This window comes from Myxine glutinosa, chromosome 2 (genome assembly GCF_964187855.1).
Source record: "Myxine glutinosa chromosome 2, kmMyxGlut1.1, whole genome shotgun sequence".
Taxonomy (NCBI): domain Eukaryota; kingdom Metazoa; phylum Chordata; class Myxini; order Myxiniformes; family Myxinidae; genus Myxine; species Myxine glutinosa.
In genome coordinates, this window is record NC_136262.1 from 170,170,706 (window position 1) to 170,192,168 (window position 21,463).

Sequence of the window (21,463 nt, forward strand, 5' to 3'; positions counted from 1 at the left end):
ATATATATATATATATATATATATATATATATATATATATATATATATACATATATATATACATATATACATATACATATACATATATTATATATATATATATACATATATACATATATATATATATACATATATATATATACATATACATATACATATATATATATATACATATATATATATACATATACATATACATATATATATATATACATATATATATATACATATATATATATATATATATATATATATATATATATATATATACATATATATATATACATATACATATACATATATATATATATATATATATATATATATATATATATATATATATATAGTATTTTCACTGAGAAAACTAAAACAGCTGGATAATGGGAAAGGATATGCATTAGACAAGAGTAACTTCGAAGTTATCCATGTCTTTTACTGTCTTCTGTGTTTGGGAATCTGAAGTCATGGCCTCTGTGACATCTTTTGGAGCCTGTGCTGGCCCCTGGCAGTGACTGTTAACTTTGTTCGTCAAATACCTACCTGAGTTTTCCTTCAATCCTTTTGGCCTGCAAGGCTCTGTACTCTGAGATAGCTCTCCCTTTCTGCCAACAGTGGGTTCTTGACTTTTGGACGTCGGACTAGGTGGTGTAGTTAAGTGAGACACGGGAGGACTTTGTCAGAAGGACTCGAAACCTTTTCCTTCACTCCCCCTCCATTCGGTTTCTGTGGAACACAGTTTTTTTGACAGAATTTAAACAAAACAAGTGAAAAGTTGTAAAAAAAAAAATTCAATGTAAAAATCTGGTGAAATTGAATATAACAATATGTTATATTCCCCGTGTGAGGCCTCAGCCACATAACCTCTGTTACCCCATCCCTTCACACACAAAGTTGCATTTGTACCCATTCAGGAGTTTGTAGCTTAAAAGATGTGGCCGTGCATAGAACACACACACACACACACACACACACACACACACACACACACACACACACACACACACACACACACACACACACACACACACACACACACACACACACACACACACACACACACACACACACACCTACAGAGACAGACAGAGAGACAGAGATTTTTGCCGTGTGTATGTGTATATATATGTATATATATATATATATATATATATATATATATATTATACAGTGGGGAGCACAAGTATTTGATACACTGCCGATTTTGCAGGTTTTCCCACTTACAAAGCACGACAAGGTCTGTAATTTTTATCATAGGTACACTTCAACTGTGGAAGACGGAATCTAAAACAAAAATCCTGAAAATCACATTGTATGATTTTTAAGTAATTAATTTGCATTTTACTGCATGAAATAAGTATTTGATACATCAGAAAAACAGAACTTAATATTTGGTACAGAAACCTTTGTTTGCAATTACAGAGATCAGACGTTTCCTGTAGTTCTTAACCAGGTTTGCACACACTGCAGCAGGGATTTTGGCCCACTCCTCCATACAGATCTTCACCAGATCCTTCAGGTTTCGGGGCTGTCGCTGCGCAACACAGACTTTCAGCTCCCTCCAAAGATTTTCTATTGGGTTCAGGTCTGGAGACTGGCTAGGCCACTCCAGGACCTTGAGATGCTTCGTACGGAGCCACTCCTTAGTTGCCCTGGCTGTGTGTTTCGGGTCGTTGTCATGCTGGAAGACCCAGCCACGCCCCATCTTCAATGCTCTTATTGAGGGAAGGAGATTGTTGGCCAAGATCTCGCGATACATGGCCCCATCCATCCTCCCCTCAATACGGTGCAGTCGTCCTGTCCCCTTTGCAGAAAAGCATCCCCAAAGAATGATGTTTCCACCTCCATGCTTCACGGTTGGGATGGTGTTCTTGGGGTTGTACTCATCCTTCTTCTTCCTCCAAACACGGCGAGTGGAGTTTAAACCAAAAAGCTCTATTTTGGTCTCATCAGACCACATGACCTTCTCCCATTCCTCCTCTGGATCATCCAGATGGTCATTGGCAAACTTCAGACGGGCCTGGACATGCGCTGGCTTGAGCAGAGGGACCTTGCGTGCGCTGCAGGATTTTAATCCATGACGGCATAGTGTGTTACTTATGGTTTTCTTTGATACTGTGGTCCCAGCTCTCTTCAGGTCATTGACCAGGTCCTGCCGTGTAGTTCTGGGCTGATCCCTCACCTTTCTCATGATCATTGAGGCTCCACGAGGTGAGATCTTGCATGGAGCCCCAGACCGAGGGAGATTGACTGTCATCTTGAACTTCTTCCATTTTCTAATAATTGCGCCAACAGTTGTTGCCTTCTCACCAAGCTGCTTGCCTATTGTCCTGTAGCCCATCCCAGCCTTGTGCAAGTCTACAAATTTGTCCCTGATGTCCTTAGACAGCTCTCTGGTCTTGCCCATTGTGGAGAGGTTGGAGTCTGATTGAGTGTGGACAGGTCTGGAGACGGCTTTGCGGTCGGTCTTTGCGGTCTTTGTGGTCGGAGACGGTCTGGAGACGTCTTTTATGCAGATAACGAGTTCAAACAGGTGCAGTTAATACAGGTAATGAGTGGAGAATGGGAGGGCTTCTTAAAGAAAAAACTAACAGGTCTGTGAGAGCCGGAATTCTTACTGGTTGGTAGGTGATCAAATACTTATTTCATGCAATAAAATGCAAATTAATTACTTAAAAATCATACAATGTGATTTTCAGGATTTTTGTTTTAGATTCCGTCTTCCACAGTTGAAGTGTACCTATGATAAAAATTACAGACCTTTACGTGCTTTGTAAGTGGGAAAACCTGCAAAATCGGCAGTGTATCAAATACTTGTTCTCCCCACTGTATATATATATATATATATATATATATATATACACACACAAGTAGAGGTACCCGCACCTTGTGCGAAGGAGGAGGGATGGGAAGAGATGAGGAAGGTAAGGGTGGTGAAGGTAAGGGTGGTGAAGGGGAGGGTGGTGAAGGGGAGGGGGAAGTGTGGGGAGGGGTGGGGAGAGGGAGGGAAGGAGGGAATTGGGGAAGGAGGTGGGAGGAGGGAGGGGAAGGGATGGGAGTGAAGGGAAGGCATTAGGTGGAAGTCTGGAGCGGGGTAGGGTGGAAGTCTGAAGGGGGTGGGGTGGGAGGAGGCAGGCGGAGGGTGGGATGAGGGAGGGGAAGGGGTAGGAGGGGGGACCTGGCGTTGCCCGGCAATGCTGGATACCTTTGCAAGTGAAAAATAAAACAGGCAATTTTCTTTGGATTATGTTCTATTTTTAAGCGGTGAAGCTGCTTCAATATTTGGATATGCCCATCCATCAATAATGAAGAAGAACCTTTCTAACCCACCATGTAATTCTAAAGGATTCTAAAGGGTAATTCTAAAGAGTAAATCTAAAGGGTATTTCTAAAAGGTTCTAAAGGGTAATAGTAGGGGAAGGCGGGGCAAGTTGAGCATAGGGGTAAGTTGAGCCACCACCTCCCAGCCAGTTATGAATGAGTCAGACTTTGTGGTGGCGCCATCTATAGATGCCCCATTGCATAACTCCAAATTCTGCCATATTGTTTTCTAAATTGAAACAGAAACCAGTGTTGCAGAGGGAAAAATCCAATTTTCAGCCATAAAAGTAAAAAGGTGGAAAACAGGTAAGTTCACGTTTCTTCCATATGCAGCATAGATATAATATGGATATCAGATGACAATTGTTAGTCCAGGTATGTCTCCATTCTTGTCATAGATTTTAATACGATGGATGCATAGAATATGTGTGTATGTGGAGACATCTCAGAAAGTTCAGACTGGGGTAAGTTGAGCCAGACCCTATGGGGCAAGTTGAGCCATGGCTCAGCTTGCCCCATAGGGTCTGGCTCAACTTGCCAACTTATGTTGGTGGAGATAATAATAATTAGCATTTATAATGCGCTTTTCCCCAAAGGCTCAAAGCGCTTACAGAATACAATATTATTACCCCGGTCATTGGATACATTGCGAGCCTGCACCACACTGGGTGTACCATCTCCACTCCCCGGGGAGCATTCCTTGCCGTGCTGCCATTTCAAGCGCTCTGAGCAAAGCTCGGGCAAATGTGCTGGCAAATCAAGATTTGTGCATTACATTGCTCGGGTTGATGTACTGAATGGAGAGGAATTTCAGTTTGAAGGTGTCTTCCTGCAGAAGGTTGCTGGAAAAGTTGGATCTGACAACCCAGTGTTTGTTCCAATACTGGTGAAATTACACATACTGGTGAAATACTGGTGAAATACTGGTGAAATACCCAATACTGGTGAAATAATGACCAAAGGATGAAGCAGGATTTGAACTGGAAGACATCGTGCATAAGCTGCCACAGCCTAAGTGCATTGGCAGTTCTGCCCGTTGTTCTGGACAGCTTGTGTTCAATTGTGACTTGTCAGTTTGGCAGCTTAATTGACTTGATTTCTGACATGTTTTACTTTTAGTTGCAGATCCAAATGATGAAGCTGGCATTGATGAGCAAGATATTGTGCCTTAATTGCCACAGTCTGACTGTTGGCCTTTCTGGGTGTATTTGGGACACTTTTGTTTTATTGTGACTTAAAACTGTGGCAGCAGTTTTCAACTCAATCCAGCTGCCACATTGAATTATAACCATGAACACAAGGCACATGTAAATATTTCGTTGTGTTGTAACAAGTACATTCAATATTTTTCAGGCAGACCAATTTTTATACTTCAGTTATCTTTATTTGGGGCAATGATCAACTATTTGGGATACTTTTTGTTTAATTGTGACTTGAAACTGTGACAGGTGGATTGAGTTGACTTTTCTTACCACAGTTGACAATCTTGTTTTTCTATGAGAGTGACTCAATTTGTTCGTAACTGATTACTATAACCATGAACACAAGGTAATCATTTCGTTCAGTGTTGTAGAACTTTACAACATTAAATATTTTTCTGGCAAAACAATGGTTTTCTACTTTAGTTATCTTTATTTGGGGCAATGATCAACTTACCCCTATGTGGTACAACTTACCCCAGAGGTTGGATCAACTTACCCCTCAGGCGGGGCAAGTTGAGCCATTTGGCCTCCGTTTTTTCAAAGGTCACAGTGACTTTCAGTGTGGGGATAGAAAGTAAGAACTAGCTACAAAATGTTTCCCAAGGATTAAATTAGAAGGCAAGATACTCATTTGTGCAAGATCATCAGTAAGTTCAGTCCTAACATTCCAAGAACAAAAACTGGCTCAACTTGCCCCGCCTTCCCCTTGTGTTTAATTCTAAAGGGTGATTCCAAAGGGTAATTAATGCTAAAGGATTCTAAAGCATTCTAAAGGGTAATTCTAGATGGCTCGAAAGGGTCATTTTAATGGGTTTCATTCATTTCTAAGCTTTGCCTATTTCATATAAAAAATAGGACCGTGGGTCCAGAAGCTCACCTGGATCAGGAGCAACATTCACTCTAACCCTCCACAGACCTCCTTAGACCCTGATATTTTTAATGCCCTGAACAAACTTTGGTACATCATGGGCGAAGGTGGTTGTGATCAAGTTTCATTGAAATCATGTGTATTTTCGGAGAAGAGAGCAAATACCTATTTTGAGGGGTTAAAATATCCCGTAGAACCCCTTAATGAGCGCAGACGTTAATGTGGTCAATACCCATCATTCGGCATCAGATGTGAAGCTTACAGCCAGGTTTCATCAAAAATGTGTGTGTGGTTTCGAAGAAGAGAGCAAATACCTCTTTTGGGACGGTCAAACCATCCCTCCCCTGTAAAACCCCTTTCATGAACGCAGATTTTGATGGTCGATACACCTTCGTTATGTATCAGATATGCAGCTTCTGGCCAAGTTTCATCAAAATAGTGACATTGGTTCCAGCGATAATGACTGAAGTGTTTACAGTCACTGACTGACGTACCTACCTACAGACACTGCTCGTTCGCAAGAGCTCACCGGACTAAAATCCAGTTGAGCTAAAAATGCCAAACTGAAGCGCTTCCTTCAGACACGAGTGTGATTTTTACCTGGGTTATTGGCTGAGATTCCTTTTATTTTAGCCAAGTTAGTTAAAAAGACACCACAGTATCTTGCAGATACATCCATAAGTTGGTGCGGATGAGGAATAAAAAGCCCACTAATGCAGCACCCCCTGCTGTCATCGGAAGCTGATGGCAATTTTAAAATTTGGGTTGTCTCGATCTGGATTAAATTCATGGTCAAAACGAATCAGAAGCCAGCCATCAGGAGGCCTTTGTGTCTGCAAATCACCGGACCTGAAATGTGCAGGCAAGTGACCATTCTTCGAACCAAATGCAGGTGAAGGGTCAGATTTCTGAACCAAATGCATGATGACTACATAGAAAAAATAGTACAAAGTAGAACGACACTAGGTAGAGCACATACCTCCAATAAGCTGAACAGTTTACGTTTTGTATTCCATTGATAGGCAGGATCTGCATCTCCACCTTAAACAAAAACGAATCGGCTAGTTATATATATATATATATATATATATATATATATATATATATATATATATATATATACACAAAGAATTAAGTTAAGCACCCCCCCCCCCCGTTTTTTTACAACCTCGCACATTACAAGTTTGTTGTCGTCAAAACAGTGTAATATACCCATGTTATTGCTATATTTTCTGGAGAAGTGATATTATGGTCACATAAAAACATAACAATCATGCCGTTTTCAATATTTTAGTCTGAATAATTTAAGGTGAAATTTTTTGGGAATTTTAGGCATATTTTCACCTCAATTTAAGTATGGAGCTATAGGTCCATCACGGACAGTGTGGATGACGTTTATGTTTTCTAACGTACAGTCATTGTTCTGAGAAGACCTCTAGCGATCTTTGCGTCAATAACGTGTGTAGGACCCATGTGATCGGATCACTGACTCAACCCTACGTCTCATAGACCCTGTAAGCCGTCGTATGCGTTGCTGTGGCAGGTTGTTCCCTTCCCGATGTAATGCACGTTCCAATTCATCCAGATTGGCTATTGGAGGGACCATCTTCGCAATTTGTCGTCCCAACATGTCCCGAACGTGCATTACATCGGGAATGGAACAACCTGCCACAGCAACGCATACGACGGCTTACAGGGTCTATGAGACGTAGGGTTTAGTCAGTGATCCGATCACGTGGGTCCTACACACGTTATTGACGCAAAGATCGCTAGAGGTCTTCTCAGAACAATGACTGTACGTTAGAAAACATAAACGTCATCCACACTGTCCGTGATGGACCTATAGCTCCATACTTAAATTGAGGTGAAAATATGCCTAAAATTCCCAAAAAATTTCACCTTAAATTATTCAGAATAAAATATTGAAAACGGCATGATTGTTATGTTTTTATGTGACCATAATATCACTTCTCCAGGAAATATAGCAATAACATGGGTATATTACACTGTTTTGACGACAACAAACTTGTAATGTGCGAGGTTGTAAAAAAACGGGGGGGGGGGGGGTGCTTAACTTAATTCTTTGTGTATATATATATATACACACATATATATATATATACACATATATATATACACATATATATATATATACACACACATATATATATATATACACATATATATACACACACACACACACACACACACACACACACACACACACACACACACACACACACACACACACACACACACACACACACACACACACACACACACACACACACACACACACACACACACACACACACACACACACACACACACGGCCAAAAGTATGTGGAGACCCGAACATCTCAGCCTTATGTGCTTGTCGAACAACTCATTCCAAAATCATGTGCATTCATATGGAGTTGGTCCCCACTTTGCTGCTATAACAGCCTCCACTCTTCTGGGAAGGCTTTCCACTGGATGTTGGAACATTGCTGCGGAGATTTTCTTCCATTCAGCCACAAAAGCATTAGTGAGGTCGGGCACTGATGTTGGGCGATGAGGCCTGGCTCACAGTCGACGTGAGCCCAAAGGTGTTCGATGGGGTTGAGGTCAGGGCTCTGTGCTGGCCAGTCAAGTTCTTCCACACCGATCTCGACAAACCATTTCTGTATGACTGTGCATGGGGGCATTGTCATGCTGAGAAAGGAAAGGGCCTTTCCCAAACTGTTGCCACAAAGTTGGAAATACACTATCGTCTAGAATGTCATTGTATGCTGTCGCGTTAATATTTCCTTTCACTGGAACTAAGGGGCCTAGACTGAACAATGAAGAACATCCCCAGACCATAATTCCTCCTCCACAAAACTTTGCAGTTGGCACTATGCATTCGGGTAGGTAGCGTTCTTCTGGTAAGAATTCCTCATGGCTAAGGCTGCCAAACCCAGATTCGTCCGTCGGACTGCCAGATGGTGAAGCGTGATTCATCACTCGAGATAACGCGTTTCCACTGCTCCAGAGTCCAATGGCGGCGAGCTATACACCACTCCAGCCGACGCTTGGCATTGCACATGGTGATCTTGAGCTTGTGTGCGGCTGCTCGGCCATGGAAACCCATTTCATGAAGCTTCCGAACAGTTTTTGTGCTGACGCTGCTTCCAGAGACAGTTTGGAACTCGGTAGTATGTTGCAACCGAGGACAGACTATTTTTACACACTACGCACTTCAGCACTTGGCGGTCCCATTTTGTGAGCTTGTGTGGCCTACCACTTCGCGGATGATCTATTTTTTCTCCTAAATGTTTCCACTTCACAATAACATGACTTGTAGTCAAGCAGCTTAGCAAATGGATGTGGCCGTTCTGGACAAAAGCACTAAATTTTCCCCACATGCTACCCATAGCTCTAGCTTTCACTTTTTGGTAGGAACCACTTCCTCCGAATACATTATGGTGGCAATCTTGAATTTTCAAAATGGCCGCCTTGTAAAAACTTATATCTATCAATATCTTAGCTTCTAAGCCACTTAGGATCATAATTTTGTCATCTAAACATACATTTTCAGGGTCACGGAATACAACTATACCATTTAAGATAGTGTCACATTGGTTATTTGATCAAAAATAAAACAAGGCTTGGTTATTTTCAGGCGGAAATGTTCCATCATCATAGAGGAAAGAAAAATAAGTAAAACAGATGGAGAAGTTAAGTGACATGTTTTATAGGATGAATATTTCATAAGAAATTAATAATTTCATTTATTTTCAGGTTGACTAGCATGATGGATTAGAGCATGTGCTTGATCTGTTAAGAAAAGACTACAGAGCTTCTGAAATCCCCACTCAATGCACAAAGAAGCGGGGAAAGGTCAGAACCATACAGCTCCTTCGTGAATAACGTTCTTTCAGAGCCCTGGGCACATTGCCAGTGGTGCTAAAATTTGGAGAAGACATGACTGTAGGTGAACTGGTCCTAAACCAGGGTGCATGGCACAAATCTTGCTATGTCAAGTTCAGCAAAGAGAAGTTGGAGAGAGGTACCAAAAAGCATGACAAGGATGATGCTGCAGAGAGCAGCACTTCTGGGGTTAAATGGCCTCGGCACCAGTCGATTGACAAAATGGTCTGTCTGTTTTGTCATCGAGAGGATGGACACCTACATTAATTTAGAACACTTGGAGCTGATGAGACCATAAGAGAGATGGCTACTGAGCTGCAAGAAACAGAGATAATGGTTAGAATACAAGGTGGCGATCTCATAGCACTCAAAGCTAAATATCATCTGCAGTGCTTAACAGAACTACGGAATCGCTACAGATCACTGATGTGGCAAAATGAGCAGGAATCGGGAGGCTCTTCTGAGGAAAAGAAGATAAAGGCAAGAGCACTTGTGGAGCTCTTTACTTATGCAGAAAACTGTGTGGAAGATGGGACCTTCTACTTCAAATTTTCGGTCTTGCATCAGCTGTATGAAAACTGCGTACAATACTTTGGTGTTGATAGGGAGACGAACAGAACCCGATTCAAGGAAAAAGTTCTAGCATACTTCCCACAAGCACAAGAGCAAAGTGATGGCAAAAATAAGATTCTGGAATTTGAACATGGTATGCAGCAAATGCTAAAGCAAGCCATGGCAAGCGATTATGAAGTTGATGCACTACTGCTGGCTAAGGCTGCCAAGATAGTGTGCAAAGATATTGTCAGCTACAAAGGTTTCCACTTTGATGCCAAATTTCCTTCTGGTTGTCAACAAGGAACAGTGCCATCTACTCTCAAGACCCTTATGTCTATGCTGTTGAATGGTGCTGACCTGAAAGACCAAGATTCCACAGATTCGCAGGCAAACCTCAGTCTCTCAGACCATTCTCTTCAACTTCAAGAAACATGCATTGACTTCTGCCAAGTGTCGGCATTCCCTGGATAGGGAACCACCATTGCCGCTGTACATCGGAATGAAGATTCACACAAAGCAGGTTGAAAAAGATCATCACACAGCTATATGACTTGGGTCTCAGTGTAAGCTATGACAGAGTTCTTCAGTTTGAGAGCCAGCTTGCAACTGCTGTCTGTGAGAACTTTCAGGACAAAGGAGCTGTGGTTTCTGCTCTGCTGCGGCGTGGACTGTTTACTGTTGATGCACTTGACAACTTGGATCACAATCCTTCAAGTACAACTGCTAAGGGGTCATTTCATGGCACAGGCATCAGTCTGTTTCAGTTTCCCACTTCGTCTAATTTGGGAGAGAAGCAGAATGACATCAGACTGCCTTTGGCTGATACCAAGAAAAATCACCAGCTGCCAGACAGCTTCACCACAGTGCCAGCTGTGGCTTTGAAGACAGCAAAAGTGTCAGTCCCACAACTGTCAAATGCATCAGCACCAAAAGACTGACAACTCGTAAGCGCACAATTGAAGAAGAAGAGCTGGCTGGAGCATGCTAGACAACAGATGGAGAAAGATGAAGTTGAAAAAGGTGACTATTACCTGGTCAGCATTCCATGCCCCCATGCAAGATGCATCAGCAAATCAGCACACCACCCTTACACAGCTCTTGCCCCTTTTCTATGAGAAGGCAGCTACTGCAGCTATGATCAAGCATGGAATTAAAGTGCTGCATTGGGCTACAGAATTTCTCAATCCTGGACAGATATCAGTTATAGCCTTTGATGCACCACTCTACGCTCTTGCCAAGTTCACTCAGTGGAACTGGCCTGACACACACGGAGAGGATAAGTTCACAGCAATGTTTGGTGGCCTGCACATAGAGATGGCGATGTGGAAAACGTATGGTGACAACTTGGAGGGATCCGGATGGACCAATGCACTGACACAAACTGCCATTGCATCATCAGGCACCGCCGACTCATTTCTCAAGGCTTCACATCTGACCAGAACAAGGCACACTCACCAGATGACTGATTTGGCACTGGCAAAGCTCCAGGAGGATGCTTTTCTGCACACTGAGGGAACACACATTGATGAAGCCAAGGAGGCATGGAGGCAGGAAATGGTACAGAAGAGTCCAACATTCAAGTACAGGGATACTGTTCTCAACTTGGAACTCCTGGGACTCATCTTCATCAGATCACACCATGAGGGGAAATTTCCTCTGTATGTTGAAAGCCTCAAGGCCTTGATTCCATGGTTTTTCGCTCTAAACCACCACAATTATGCACAGTGGATTCCCCCTGGCTGAGCTTCAGAGATAATGTGTGGAGATGGGAGAAACTTCCAGAAGGACAACCATCACTGCAACACTCCACCGATCTGGGATTTATGGAAAAGTGGCCAGACGGAAGCCTCTCCTCAGTGAAAGATACATGAAAGCCCACAGAATCTCGTTTCTCAGTCTGAGAGTCCTTTAGGTGCTTTTTTGCAAACTCCAAGCGGGCTTTCATGTGTCTTTCACTGAGGAGAGGCTTCCGTCTGGCCACTCTGCAATAAAGCCCAGATCGGTGGAGTGTTGCAGTGATGGTTGTCTTTCTGGAAGTTTCTCCCATCTCCACACAAGATCTCTGGAGCTCAGCCAGTGACCACGGGGTTCTTGGTCACCTCTCTTACCAAGGCCCTTCTCTCCCGATTGCTCAGTTTGGCTGGGTGACCAGCTCTAGGAAGAGTCCTGGTTGTTCCAAACTTGTTCCATTTAAGAATTATGGAGGCCACTGTGCTCTTGGGAACCTTCAATGTAGCAGATTTTTTTTTGTAGGCTTCCCCAAATGTGTGCCTCGACACAATGCTGTCTCAGCTCTGCAGGTAGTTCCTTCGACCTCATGGCTTGGTTTTTCTCAGATATGCATTGTCAGCTGTGAGACCTTATATAGACAGGTGTGTGCCTTTCCAAATCATGTCCAATCAATTGAATTTACCACTGCTAGACTCCAATCAAGGTGGAGAAACATCTCAAAGATGATGAAGAGAAATGGGAGGCACCTGAGCTAAATTTCAAGTGTCATAGCAAAGGGTCTGAATACTTATGTAAATGTGATATTTCAGTTTTTTATTTTTAATAAACTTGCAAAAATTTCTAAAATCCTGTTTTCTCTTTGTCATTATGCGGAATTGAGAGTGGATTGATGAGGGAAAAAATGAATTTAAACGATTTCAGCATAAGGCTGCAACATAACTGTAGTGAAATCGTATTCGTACTGAACCCGGGGTGATGCTCGCTGCTCGTTGACACCGCTAGGGGCGTGACTATAAGACCCGCTGCTGCGAACGGTGCTCCGAGACTTCTCCTGTGACATGTTACATCTGGTAGACTCGCTAACGGTACGCCTGCATAGATTATCCAGCTTGCTTGCATTGAATGATATGAATGGACCCATGAGATGTCACATCGTATACTTATTGTATTTTCTACTTTACAGGATGATGTTATGATCTAAATGCAATTAAATCAACCCGTTGGACTAAAGTTGTGTGGACCTGATTGGTTTTACACAACAATAACAAAATGTGAAAAAAGTGAAGGGGTCTGAATACTTTCTGGATGCTATCTCTCTCTATATATATATATATCTCTCTATATATCTCTCTATATATCTATCTATCTATCTATCTATCTATCTCTCTCTCTCTCTCTCTCTCTCTCTCTCTCTCTCTCTCTCTCTCTCTCTCTCACTCTATATATATATATATATATAGTTACGGGCGCGGTTTAGATGTTATTTACCGAGCGGTGGTATTGCCGCGACCGAACAGTTATTCCCCGAACTAGACCCCGATTCCACCCAGACGTTGACCAAATCGCGCTATGCCAAATCAATGATAGAAAGGACACGACGACTGGGAAAGAGGAAACGACGCAAGGGGTACAGTTCTCAAGACCTCCGGAGGAGGGTATAATTACAGTGGTGGAGAAAAGGGGGTAGATTACAAGGCAGTGAGGTAAAGACACAGAAGGGATGGGCACTTAATTACCATCTTATCTTATCCCAGACAGACCACAGGCAAACGGAACAAGGCTGACTTACACAGGGATTGATGGCAGGAAGGGACAGGTAGTTTAGTGTGGATTATAATGACGTGGGAGCGCTGAGTGTAAGGGAAGACGGAGGAGCGCGAGTTTTAGAAGGGAGTAGACAGAGCAGATGATGCAGTGTGAATGGAATGCTACCACTCACTACCACTACCACTTGACTATGGGTGCACTGTAGTGCACTACAGTGATATGTCACTATGGGTGATACCACTTGACTATGGGTGACAAGAGTTAAGTAAGAGACTTGGTACCTGTAGTGGGGACGTAGTAGCTTAGGGTTTGATAATGACGTGGGAGCGCTGAGTGTAAGGGAAGACGGAGGAGCGCGAGTTTTAGAAGGGAGTAGACAGAGCAGATGATGCAGTGTGAATGGAAGTGCTGGTGAGCGGCATCGGTGAGGCAATGCTCCGAGGTGTGTGTGAGTGTACAAGTGATGAATGAGAGAGCATTGCGGATGAGTGTCATGGTGAGTAGTGAGTGTTGTGGATCAGCGCGAATGCGCTTGGGGGAGAGAAGGGTGCAGGCAGCACCAAGTATGAGAGCACAGGTGTGCAAGTACAGGTGTGTGGAATATATGGAGCAGAGAATGAGTGGTGTGGAGAGAGTTGGAGTAAGTGGTACAGAGTGGTGTGCGTGGTGCGAAGGTGTGGATGGGGGAAGAGTGGACCCCCATCACGGATACCCGGGGCGGGTAGTGTAAGTGTTAGGTAGAGGGTATAGGTAAATTGTGGTTGGATATTGGCATCTGTGGTGCGGGTGGAAGAATGATGATTGGATGGGTGCATTAGTGTTGTGGAAATGGCTGGGCGTGTAGCCTGTTAGTGTGTGTAGTTGGTTTGGGCACTCCGCCACTGTTAGATGTTGGCCAGGTGAGGCCGCAGGTGGGCTCTGGGAGCCGGTAGTAGTTGTTGTGGATGGGGCCCGAGGAGCCGGAGGACGGACCCGGGTAGTCCAGTGCCAGAGGGCACCAAGGGGTGACAGAGCCAGGAGGGGCCTTCCCCAGTAGATAGGTTAGGTTAAGGAGCAGGTAAGCTCGGGTGGCAACTGCAGTGGTGGAGGTGTGCAGGTGGGTAGACCTGCTGGGAGAGCTACACGCCCCAGCCCAGAAATTGTGCAAGGGCACCGGGAGATGAATCGGGGGAGTGAGACCCCAAATTGAGAAGCACCACAGTTTGGTCAATGGGAATTGGTTTTTAGAACCCATAGTGTAAGTTGGCCAATGGATTGGCAGGGAAAGACCCCGGGTAATGTAAAGTTGTTAAAGTCATTTAGGAAATAGTTAGGATTGATGAACCTGTCGCACCATACGCAGCCACTTACCTGAGGTGATGCTGATGACTCCACACCTGTGTTTTCTTTGTTTTGTGTTGCAGGAAAGGGAGAATTGCTGTTTGGATTTGTGAGACGCATCACGACGTGGATGAGACATTGGGGTGATTCCATCTCTCCCTCCTTAGGAGGGACTGATGATGAATTGGTGATGGCAGATTTTGATGTTGAGTTGGAGATGGCAGATTTTGATGAGAGTTGGAAATGGCAAGATCAATGGCAAGATCAATGTTTCAATCAATGATCAATGATCAATGGCAAGTTTCAATGGCAAGAAATGGCATCTATGTCACCCATAGTAGTACATCGCACTACAGTGCAGACTACCCTTGCCCTTGAAGGGGTGTTTAACATCCGCACCCCTTCTAGCTTACCCCACTAGCGACGGGACATTTACCCTGGACACGGATGCGAGCCAGGAAGGATTGGGCGCAGTTTTGTCCCAGACACAGGAGGGCGTGGAGAGAGTGATTGGTTATTATAGTCGGGCCTTAAGTAGGCCCGAGCGAAATTATTGTGTCACTCGCAAAGAGTTATTGGCTATGCTGGCTGCCATGAACCATTTCCACCCGTACCTGTATGGGCGGAAATTTTTGGTTCGAACTGACCATTCCTCCTTGCAATGGCTCCTTCGGTTCAAGGAACCGGAGGGCCAAATTGCAAGGTGGTTGGAAAAGTTGCAGCAGTACGATTTTGATGTGACCCATCGGGCCGGGAAGGCCCATGGTAATGCAGACGCACTCTCTCGGCGTCCTTGTCTGGGGGGAAACTGTAAATTTTGTGCGAGACACGAGGAGAGGGAGCAATTGGGCGATTCTGCCCCGATTCTCGTCGTCCGGGCAACCCGGGTGAGAGGGCCAATTTTGCCACTAACCGCGGACGAGGAATTTGGAGAGTTGGCTTGGAGCACGGCCCAGCAGGAGGATCCTGTTCTGGGGCCGGTGTTCCAATGGGTCAAATTGGGGCAAAGACCAAAGGGGGAAGAGGTCACCCCCCTCGGGGCGCAAACAAAGGCGTATTGGGCTCAGTGGCAGACCCTGGAGTTGAAAGGCAACATCTTATATCGCAAGTGGGTGGAGGTTCCCTCTGATAGAACTTCCTGGCTGGTGATAGTCCCTGACAAATTCAAGAACGTCATATTACAACAGGTGCATGGAACCCGCTCCGGCGGCCATTTGGGCAGGACAAAGACAATATCTCGAGTCCGCCGGAGGTTCTATTGGGTGAATATGGGGCGCGACGTACAGGACTGGTGTCGGAGATGCGACGCCTGTTCTGCCAAAAAGGGACCAGCACGGAGGATGAGGGCCCCCCCTTCAATTACATCAGGTGGGGGCCCCCCTTGAGCGGGTGGCTATGGATATTCTAGGACCGCTGCCCCGCACCCGCCAAGGTAATAAGTATATCCTCGTTGTAATGGACTATTTCACCAAGTGGCCGGAGGCCTACGCCCTCCCCAACCAAGAAGCCGGGGTTGTGGCGCAGGCCTTCGTAGAAGGATTTGTATGTCGGCACGGGATTCCACAGGAGCTGCACACCGATCAGGGTCGAAATTTTGAAAGTCAATTGCTAAAAGATGTGTGTAGACTCCTGTCAATTCGAAAAACCAGGACCAAGCCCTTGCGGCCACAATCTGACGGGATGGTGGAAAGGTTCAATCGAACATTGATCCAACAACTGGCATTGTTCACCACCACCCATCAGGATGACTGGGACGAACATCTCCCGTACCTGTTGATGGCCTACCGAACTAGCCAGCACAGGGCCACCGCATGCAGTCCAGCGTTGCTTATGTATGGGCGGGAGTTACGGGCTCCCGCCGACTTGCTGTGCGGTCCCGTGCCAGACACCACGGATACACCGCCGAGGGAGGGTTATGCACGTCACTTGGAGGAAGGCATGGAGCGGGTCCATGCCTTCGCCCGCCGCCAGCTCCATCTGGCGGGGGCCAAGATGAAGCGCAGGTATGACGACCGGAGCCAGGGGAGTCAATACGCTCCGGATATGAAGATTTGGTTCTTTAATCCCCGGAGGCGAAAGGGCAGGTGCCCAAAACTCACCTCCCCCTGGCAAGGCCCGGGAGTCGTCCTGTCGCAAATCTGTGACGTGGTCATTAAGATCAAAATGGGGCCACGGGCCCCCCCTCGGATCGTCCATGCCGACCGGATAAGACCTTATGCCGGCGAGCAGGCGCCCTCATGGATCGCCTCGGCTCTAGATGCCGAGGCAGGACCCAGTACCTCTTGCGACGGGGGCTCGTAGCGTCAGAGGACTGGGGGGATGGTAGTGGAACCCCCCGCTGTGGTGGGATGGCAACGCTGTCCTCCCTTACAGAAAGGGGGGGCAAAGGAGCACTAGCTTATGGGGTTGATGGCAGTGAAAACTAGCCCGGGTGGGTTAGGATATTGTGTGTAGGGCCCTAGAAGATGACATTAGGTAACGGTAAGATTAGTTAGTGACAATGACACCTGTAGTGGGGACGCAGGTAGATTAGAGTGGATGATAATGACGTGGTATGTGCTTAGTTTAAAGGGAAGACGGGGAGCACTAAGTTAGCAGGGCAACAGGTAGTACAGATGATGCCGTGTGTTTGAGGATTGAACAGGTGAGATTGAACAGGTGCGATTAAACAGGTGTGATTGCACAGGTGTGCAACTGGACAGGTGTGTGGAGCAGTGTATGAGTAGGAGTGTTAGTGATAAGTTGTGCTGACCAAATGGTCCAGGGAGAAGGAGGGTGCAGGTGGCACCAGGTGTGATTGCACAGGTGTGCAACTAAAGGTGAATGGAGAACAGGTGTGTGGAATAAATGGTATGGAGTATATGGAGGATTGGAATGGATGGTCGTGGAGTGAGTATGATGGAAATTGTGGAGTGGAGCGGATGGTGCGGAGGTGTGAATGGGGGAAGAGTGGACCCCCATCACGAATACCCGGGGCGGGTAGTGTAAGTGTAGGTAGAGGGTATAGGTAAGTTGTGGTTGGATATTGGCACCTGTGGTGCGGGTGGAAGAATGGTGATTGGATGGGTGCATTAGTGTTGTGGAAATGGCTGGGCGTGTAGCCTGTTAGTGTGTGTAGTTGGTTTGGGCACTCCACCACTGTGAGGATGTCGGCCAGGTGAGGCCGCAGGTGGGCTCTGGGAGCCGGTAGAGTTGTTGTGGATGCGGTCCGAGGATCCGGAGGATGGACCCGGGTAGCCCAGTGCCAGAGGGCACCGAGTGGGGTGACAGAGCCAGGAGGGGCCTTCCCCAGCTAGATAGGTTAGGGTGAGGAGCTAGGTAAGCTCGGGTGGCAACTGCAGTGGTGGAGGTGTGCAGGTGGGTAGACCTGCTGGGAGAGCTACACGTCGCAGCCCAGAAATTGTGCGAGGGCACCGGGAGATGAATCGGGGGAGTGAGACCCCAAATTGAGAAGCACCACAGTTTGGTCAATGGGAATTGGTTTTTAGAACCCATAGTGTAAGATGGCCAATGGATTGGCAGGGAGAGACCCCGGGTAGTGTAAAGTGTGTTAATGTCATTTAGAGGATAGTTAGGATTGGAGTCTCCTCGCACCATCTGCATCCACTCACCTGAGGTGACAGGTACTCCACACCATGCCATGTTTTGATTATTTTTTACTGTGCAAATGTTTGGATTGTGAGACGCATCATGACGTGGGTGTGACATTGTGCTTTGTTTTTCCATCTCTTCCTGCTTATGAGGATTGATGATGAATTGGGTGATGGCAAATTTTGGTTAGAGGGATTGTGGTGACGAATTTGGTATTGGAGAAATATGGGGAGACGAGACATTAGCGACGAATTTGTAAAGGTGTAAATTTTGTACATATGGGGTAAGGGCAAGGGTAGTGTAGGTGACAGGGGGGTGACGTACGGTAGGGACGAGCTTTCTCATTTCGCTCTCCGTACGCATTTCGCCTTGCATTGCCTTATTGACGTGTACCCTTGTGACCTTACCCCTCGCTCATTTCTCTTGTCCCCCTTTTGTCTCCCACATGACCTGTGCGCCATTGGGCGCCGAGGGGAGCGTGCGTGAGTCGGCCATTGTGTGCCCGGAACTCTCAGAACCAGCTGTCTGCATCGATGCACCACATTATGGACCACATGTCTGTGGCCGAGCACCACTTATGGACCCCATGGGTTGGGGCATGGCCCCTCTGCTGGAACCGGCCATGAGGGCCCGAAATCTTGCTGGCGGACCTTGGCCACAGGGCACCGATGCCCCACAGGTGAACCACACGTAGTAGGCCCTGTGGGCCATAAATAAAATAAATAAAATGGACACGTTTAGGCAAGCTTTATTGCAAATAGGCCGCCAGTAAGAAAATGAAAGAAAGACAACAACTGGAAGACAATAATAATAGCCAGCAGAGGGAGCCGAAGAGCAAGAGACACCTGCAGGGTTTAGGTTTGTTGGTTTTATTTTATTGATGAACAGTGGTGACTGCACTGATTGGTGCTTGAGAATGTATTGGTGCGTTTTGGGTGTTTTCATGGTGCGTCGATGCAGAGCAGACTGTCTCCCCCCAGAAAGAACAATCGCAGGTCCTGGGTTAGTTTTGTAAATAAAGTAAATAATGCTCCCCACCGTCAATGTATAGTTTGAAGACCATTCCGCGATTCGGTTATCCTGTGGGTATGTTTCTGTTAGGAGAAGGGTGCAACGTCGCAGGGGGACATATTTACTCATTTGTGAATATCTGTAAAACTGTCGCACTCAGGGTTGAGTTAATAGTAGAGGGAACTACATCTGAGTGCCACACTAAAGTAGGTAAAAATTTATCGGGTCGGTGCGCCCCGAGGTAGAGAAGGGTGCAGTGTTGCGGATATGGGATTTACATCCATCCATATCCGCTTGTAAATATTCCCCTATTTCCTCAATACTCCCCAACTCTCCCCAATCCCTCAATCCCTAGTCCCACTTTCTGTAATCAACACTCTGTAGACCCGACCTCCCCCTATTTCCCCCCATTAAATGTCGCATCCAGGTCCACCGCATCTCACGTAGACAACTATAGGACATCTTGCTAGTTATTCTTAGTCTATGTCAGTTAAGGATTCGTTTCCATTTATTCTGACCCTTCGTTGCACCAGAATGTGATTGTATGGCACCGTTAGGAAGTTTAGGACCTCCCAATACCTCCCCCGCAGCTCTTCCTCACAGTTCTCAGTAACAACAACAACAACAACAACAACAACCACGAGTGCGGGGAGTGCGCGTCCTCACTCCGGCTTGGTTGGCTTGGTTTGGTTGGCCATATGCTCGACGGGGTTAACAAACAGGGGCTCCCTGTCGGCCCCTCGTCAAGGGCGGAGCCCGGTAATCCCCGCACCCAATGGAAGCGGCGGACACCGGCCCCCAGTTGGGGCGGAACCAACCAGCCGAGGGCGTGTGACTCCCCGTTGAGCATGCGCAAGAGAGGGAGTGGTGACGTCAGATGCGCGCAGAGCTGAAGGAGAAAGGACGCACCCTCCGAGCGCCGAGAGACCTCTGCCATTAAGAAAGACCTCCCAAAGACTGAGCTGTATCCTGTCCCCGAGCCAAGGTGCACCTTGTGCCATCGGTCTACCTGCCATCAATCCCTGTGTGAGTCAGCCTTGTCCGTTTGTCCGTGGTCTGTCTGGGCCTAAGTAAGCCAGTTAGATAAGCTAATCTTTGCACTGTGTCACCTGCTGTAAATAACCTTGACTGCTCCTTTTCGTTTGTGTGGTATAAATAATAAATCTGTTCCTCTTCTGTACGTCTTCGTCCTCTTCTTCCTCTTTCCATTCGATCGCTTTAGAGTTTTCCCCAATTGAATGTCTGTGACCGCGATTTGGCCAACGTTTGGGGTAATCGGGTTAACTGTACGAACACGGTGGCCATTCCGCTCGGTCAAGCAACATCTTTAGCCGTGTCCGTAACAATTTGGTGTCCAAAATTTGGGCTAAATAAATTTAGTCCCAGGTTCGAATCCCACTCCTGACACCAAAATTGTTACAGACACGGCTAAAGATGTTGCTTGACCGAGCGGAATGGCCGCCGTGTTCGTACAGTTAACCCGATTACCCCAAACGTTGGCCAAATCGCGTCACAGACATTCAATTGGGGGAAAACTCTAAAGCGATCGAATGGAAAGAGGAAGAAGAGGACGAAGACGTACAGAAGAGGAACAGGATTTATTATTTATACCACACAAACGAAAAGGAGCAGTCAAGGTTATTTACAGCAGGTGACACAGTGCAAAGATTAGCTTATCTAACTGGCTTACTTAGGCCCAGACAGACCACGGACAAACGGACAAGGCTGACTCACACAGGGATTGATGGCAGGTAGACCGATGGCACAAGGTGCACCTTGGCTCGGGGACAGGATACAAGCTCAGTCTTTGGGAGGTCTTTCTTAATGGCAGAGGTCTCTCGGCGCTCGGAGGGTGCGTCCTTTCTCCTTCAGCTCTGCGCGCATCTGACGTCACCACTCCCTCTCTTGCGCATGCTCAACGGGGAGTCACACGCCCTCGGCTGGTTGGTTCCGCCCCAACTGGGGGCCGGTCCGCCACTTCCATTGGGTGCGGGGATTACCGGGCTCGCCCCTTGACGAGGGGCCGACAGGGAGCCCCTGTTTGTTAACCCCGTCGAGCACATGGCCAACCAAACCAAGCCAACCAAGCCGGAGTGAGGACGCGCACTCCCCGCGCTCGTGGGTGTTGTTGTTGTTGTTGTTGTTACTGAGAACTGTGAGGAAGAGCCGCGGGGAGGTATTGGGAGGTCCTAAACTTCCTAACGGTGCC

The 21,463-nt window shown here is 46.3% G+C and overlaps 1 protein-coding gene across 1 annotated transcript in view; it reads right to left on the bottom strand.

The window, feature by feature from the left end:
• Nucleotides 1-340: 340 nt before the first annotated feature.
• LOC137421085 (pleckstrin homology domain-containing family A member 1) overlaps nucleotides 341-21,463 on the bottom strand; it is an 81,860-nt gene continuing 60,737 nt past the window's right edge. The window contains exon 11 of the mRNA XM_078771916.1: nucleotides 341-723. Within this exon, the coding sequence (XP_078628042.1) occupies nucleotides 652-723 (72 nt within the window). The 3' untranslated portion in view covers nucleotides 341-651. The remainder of the gene's footprint in view (nucleotides 724-21,463) is intronic.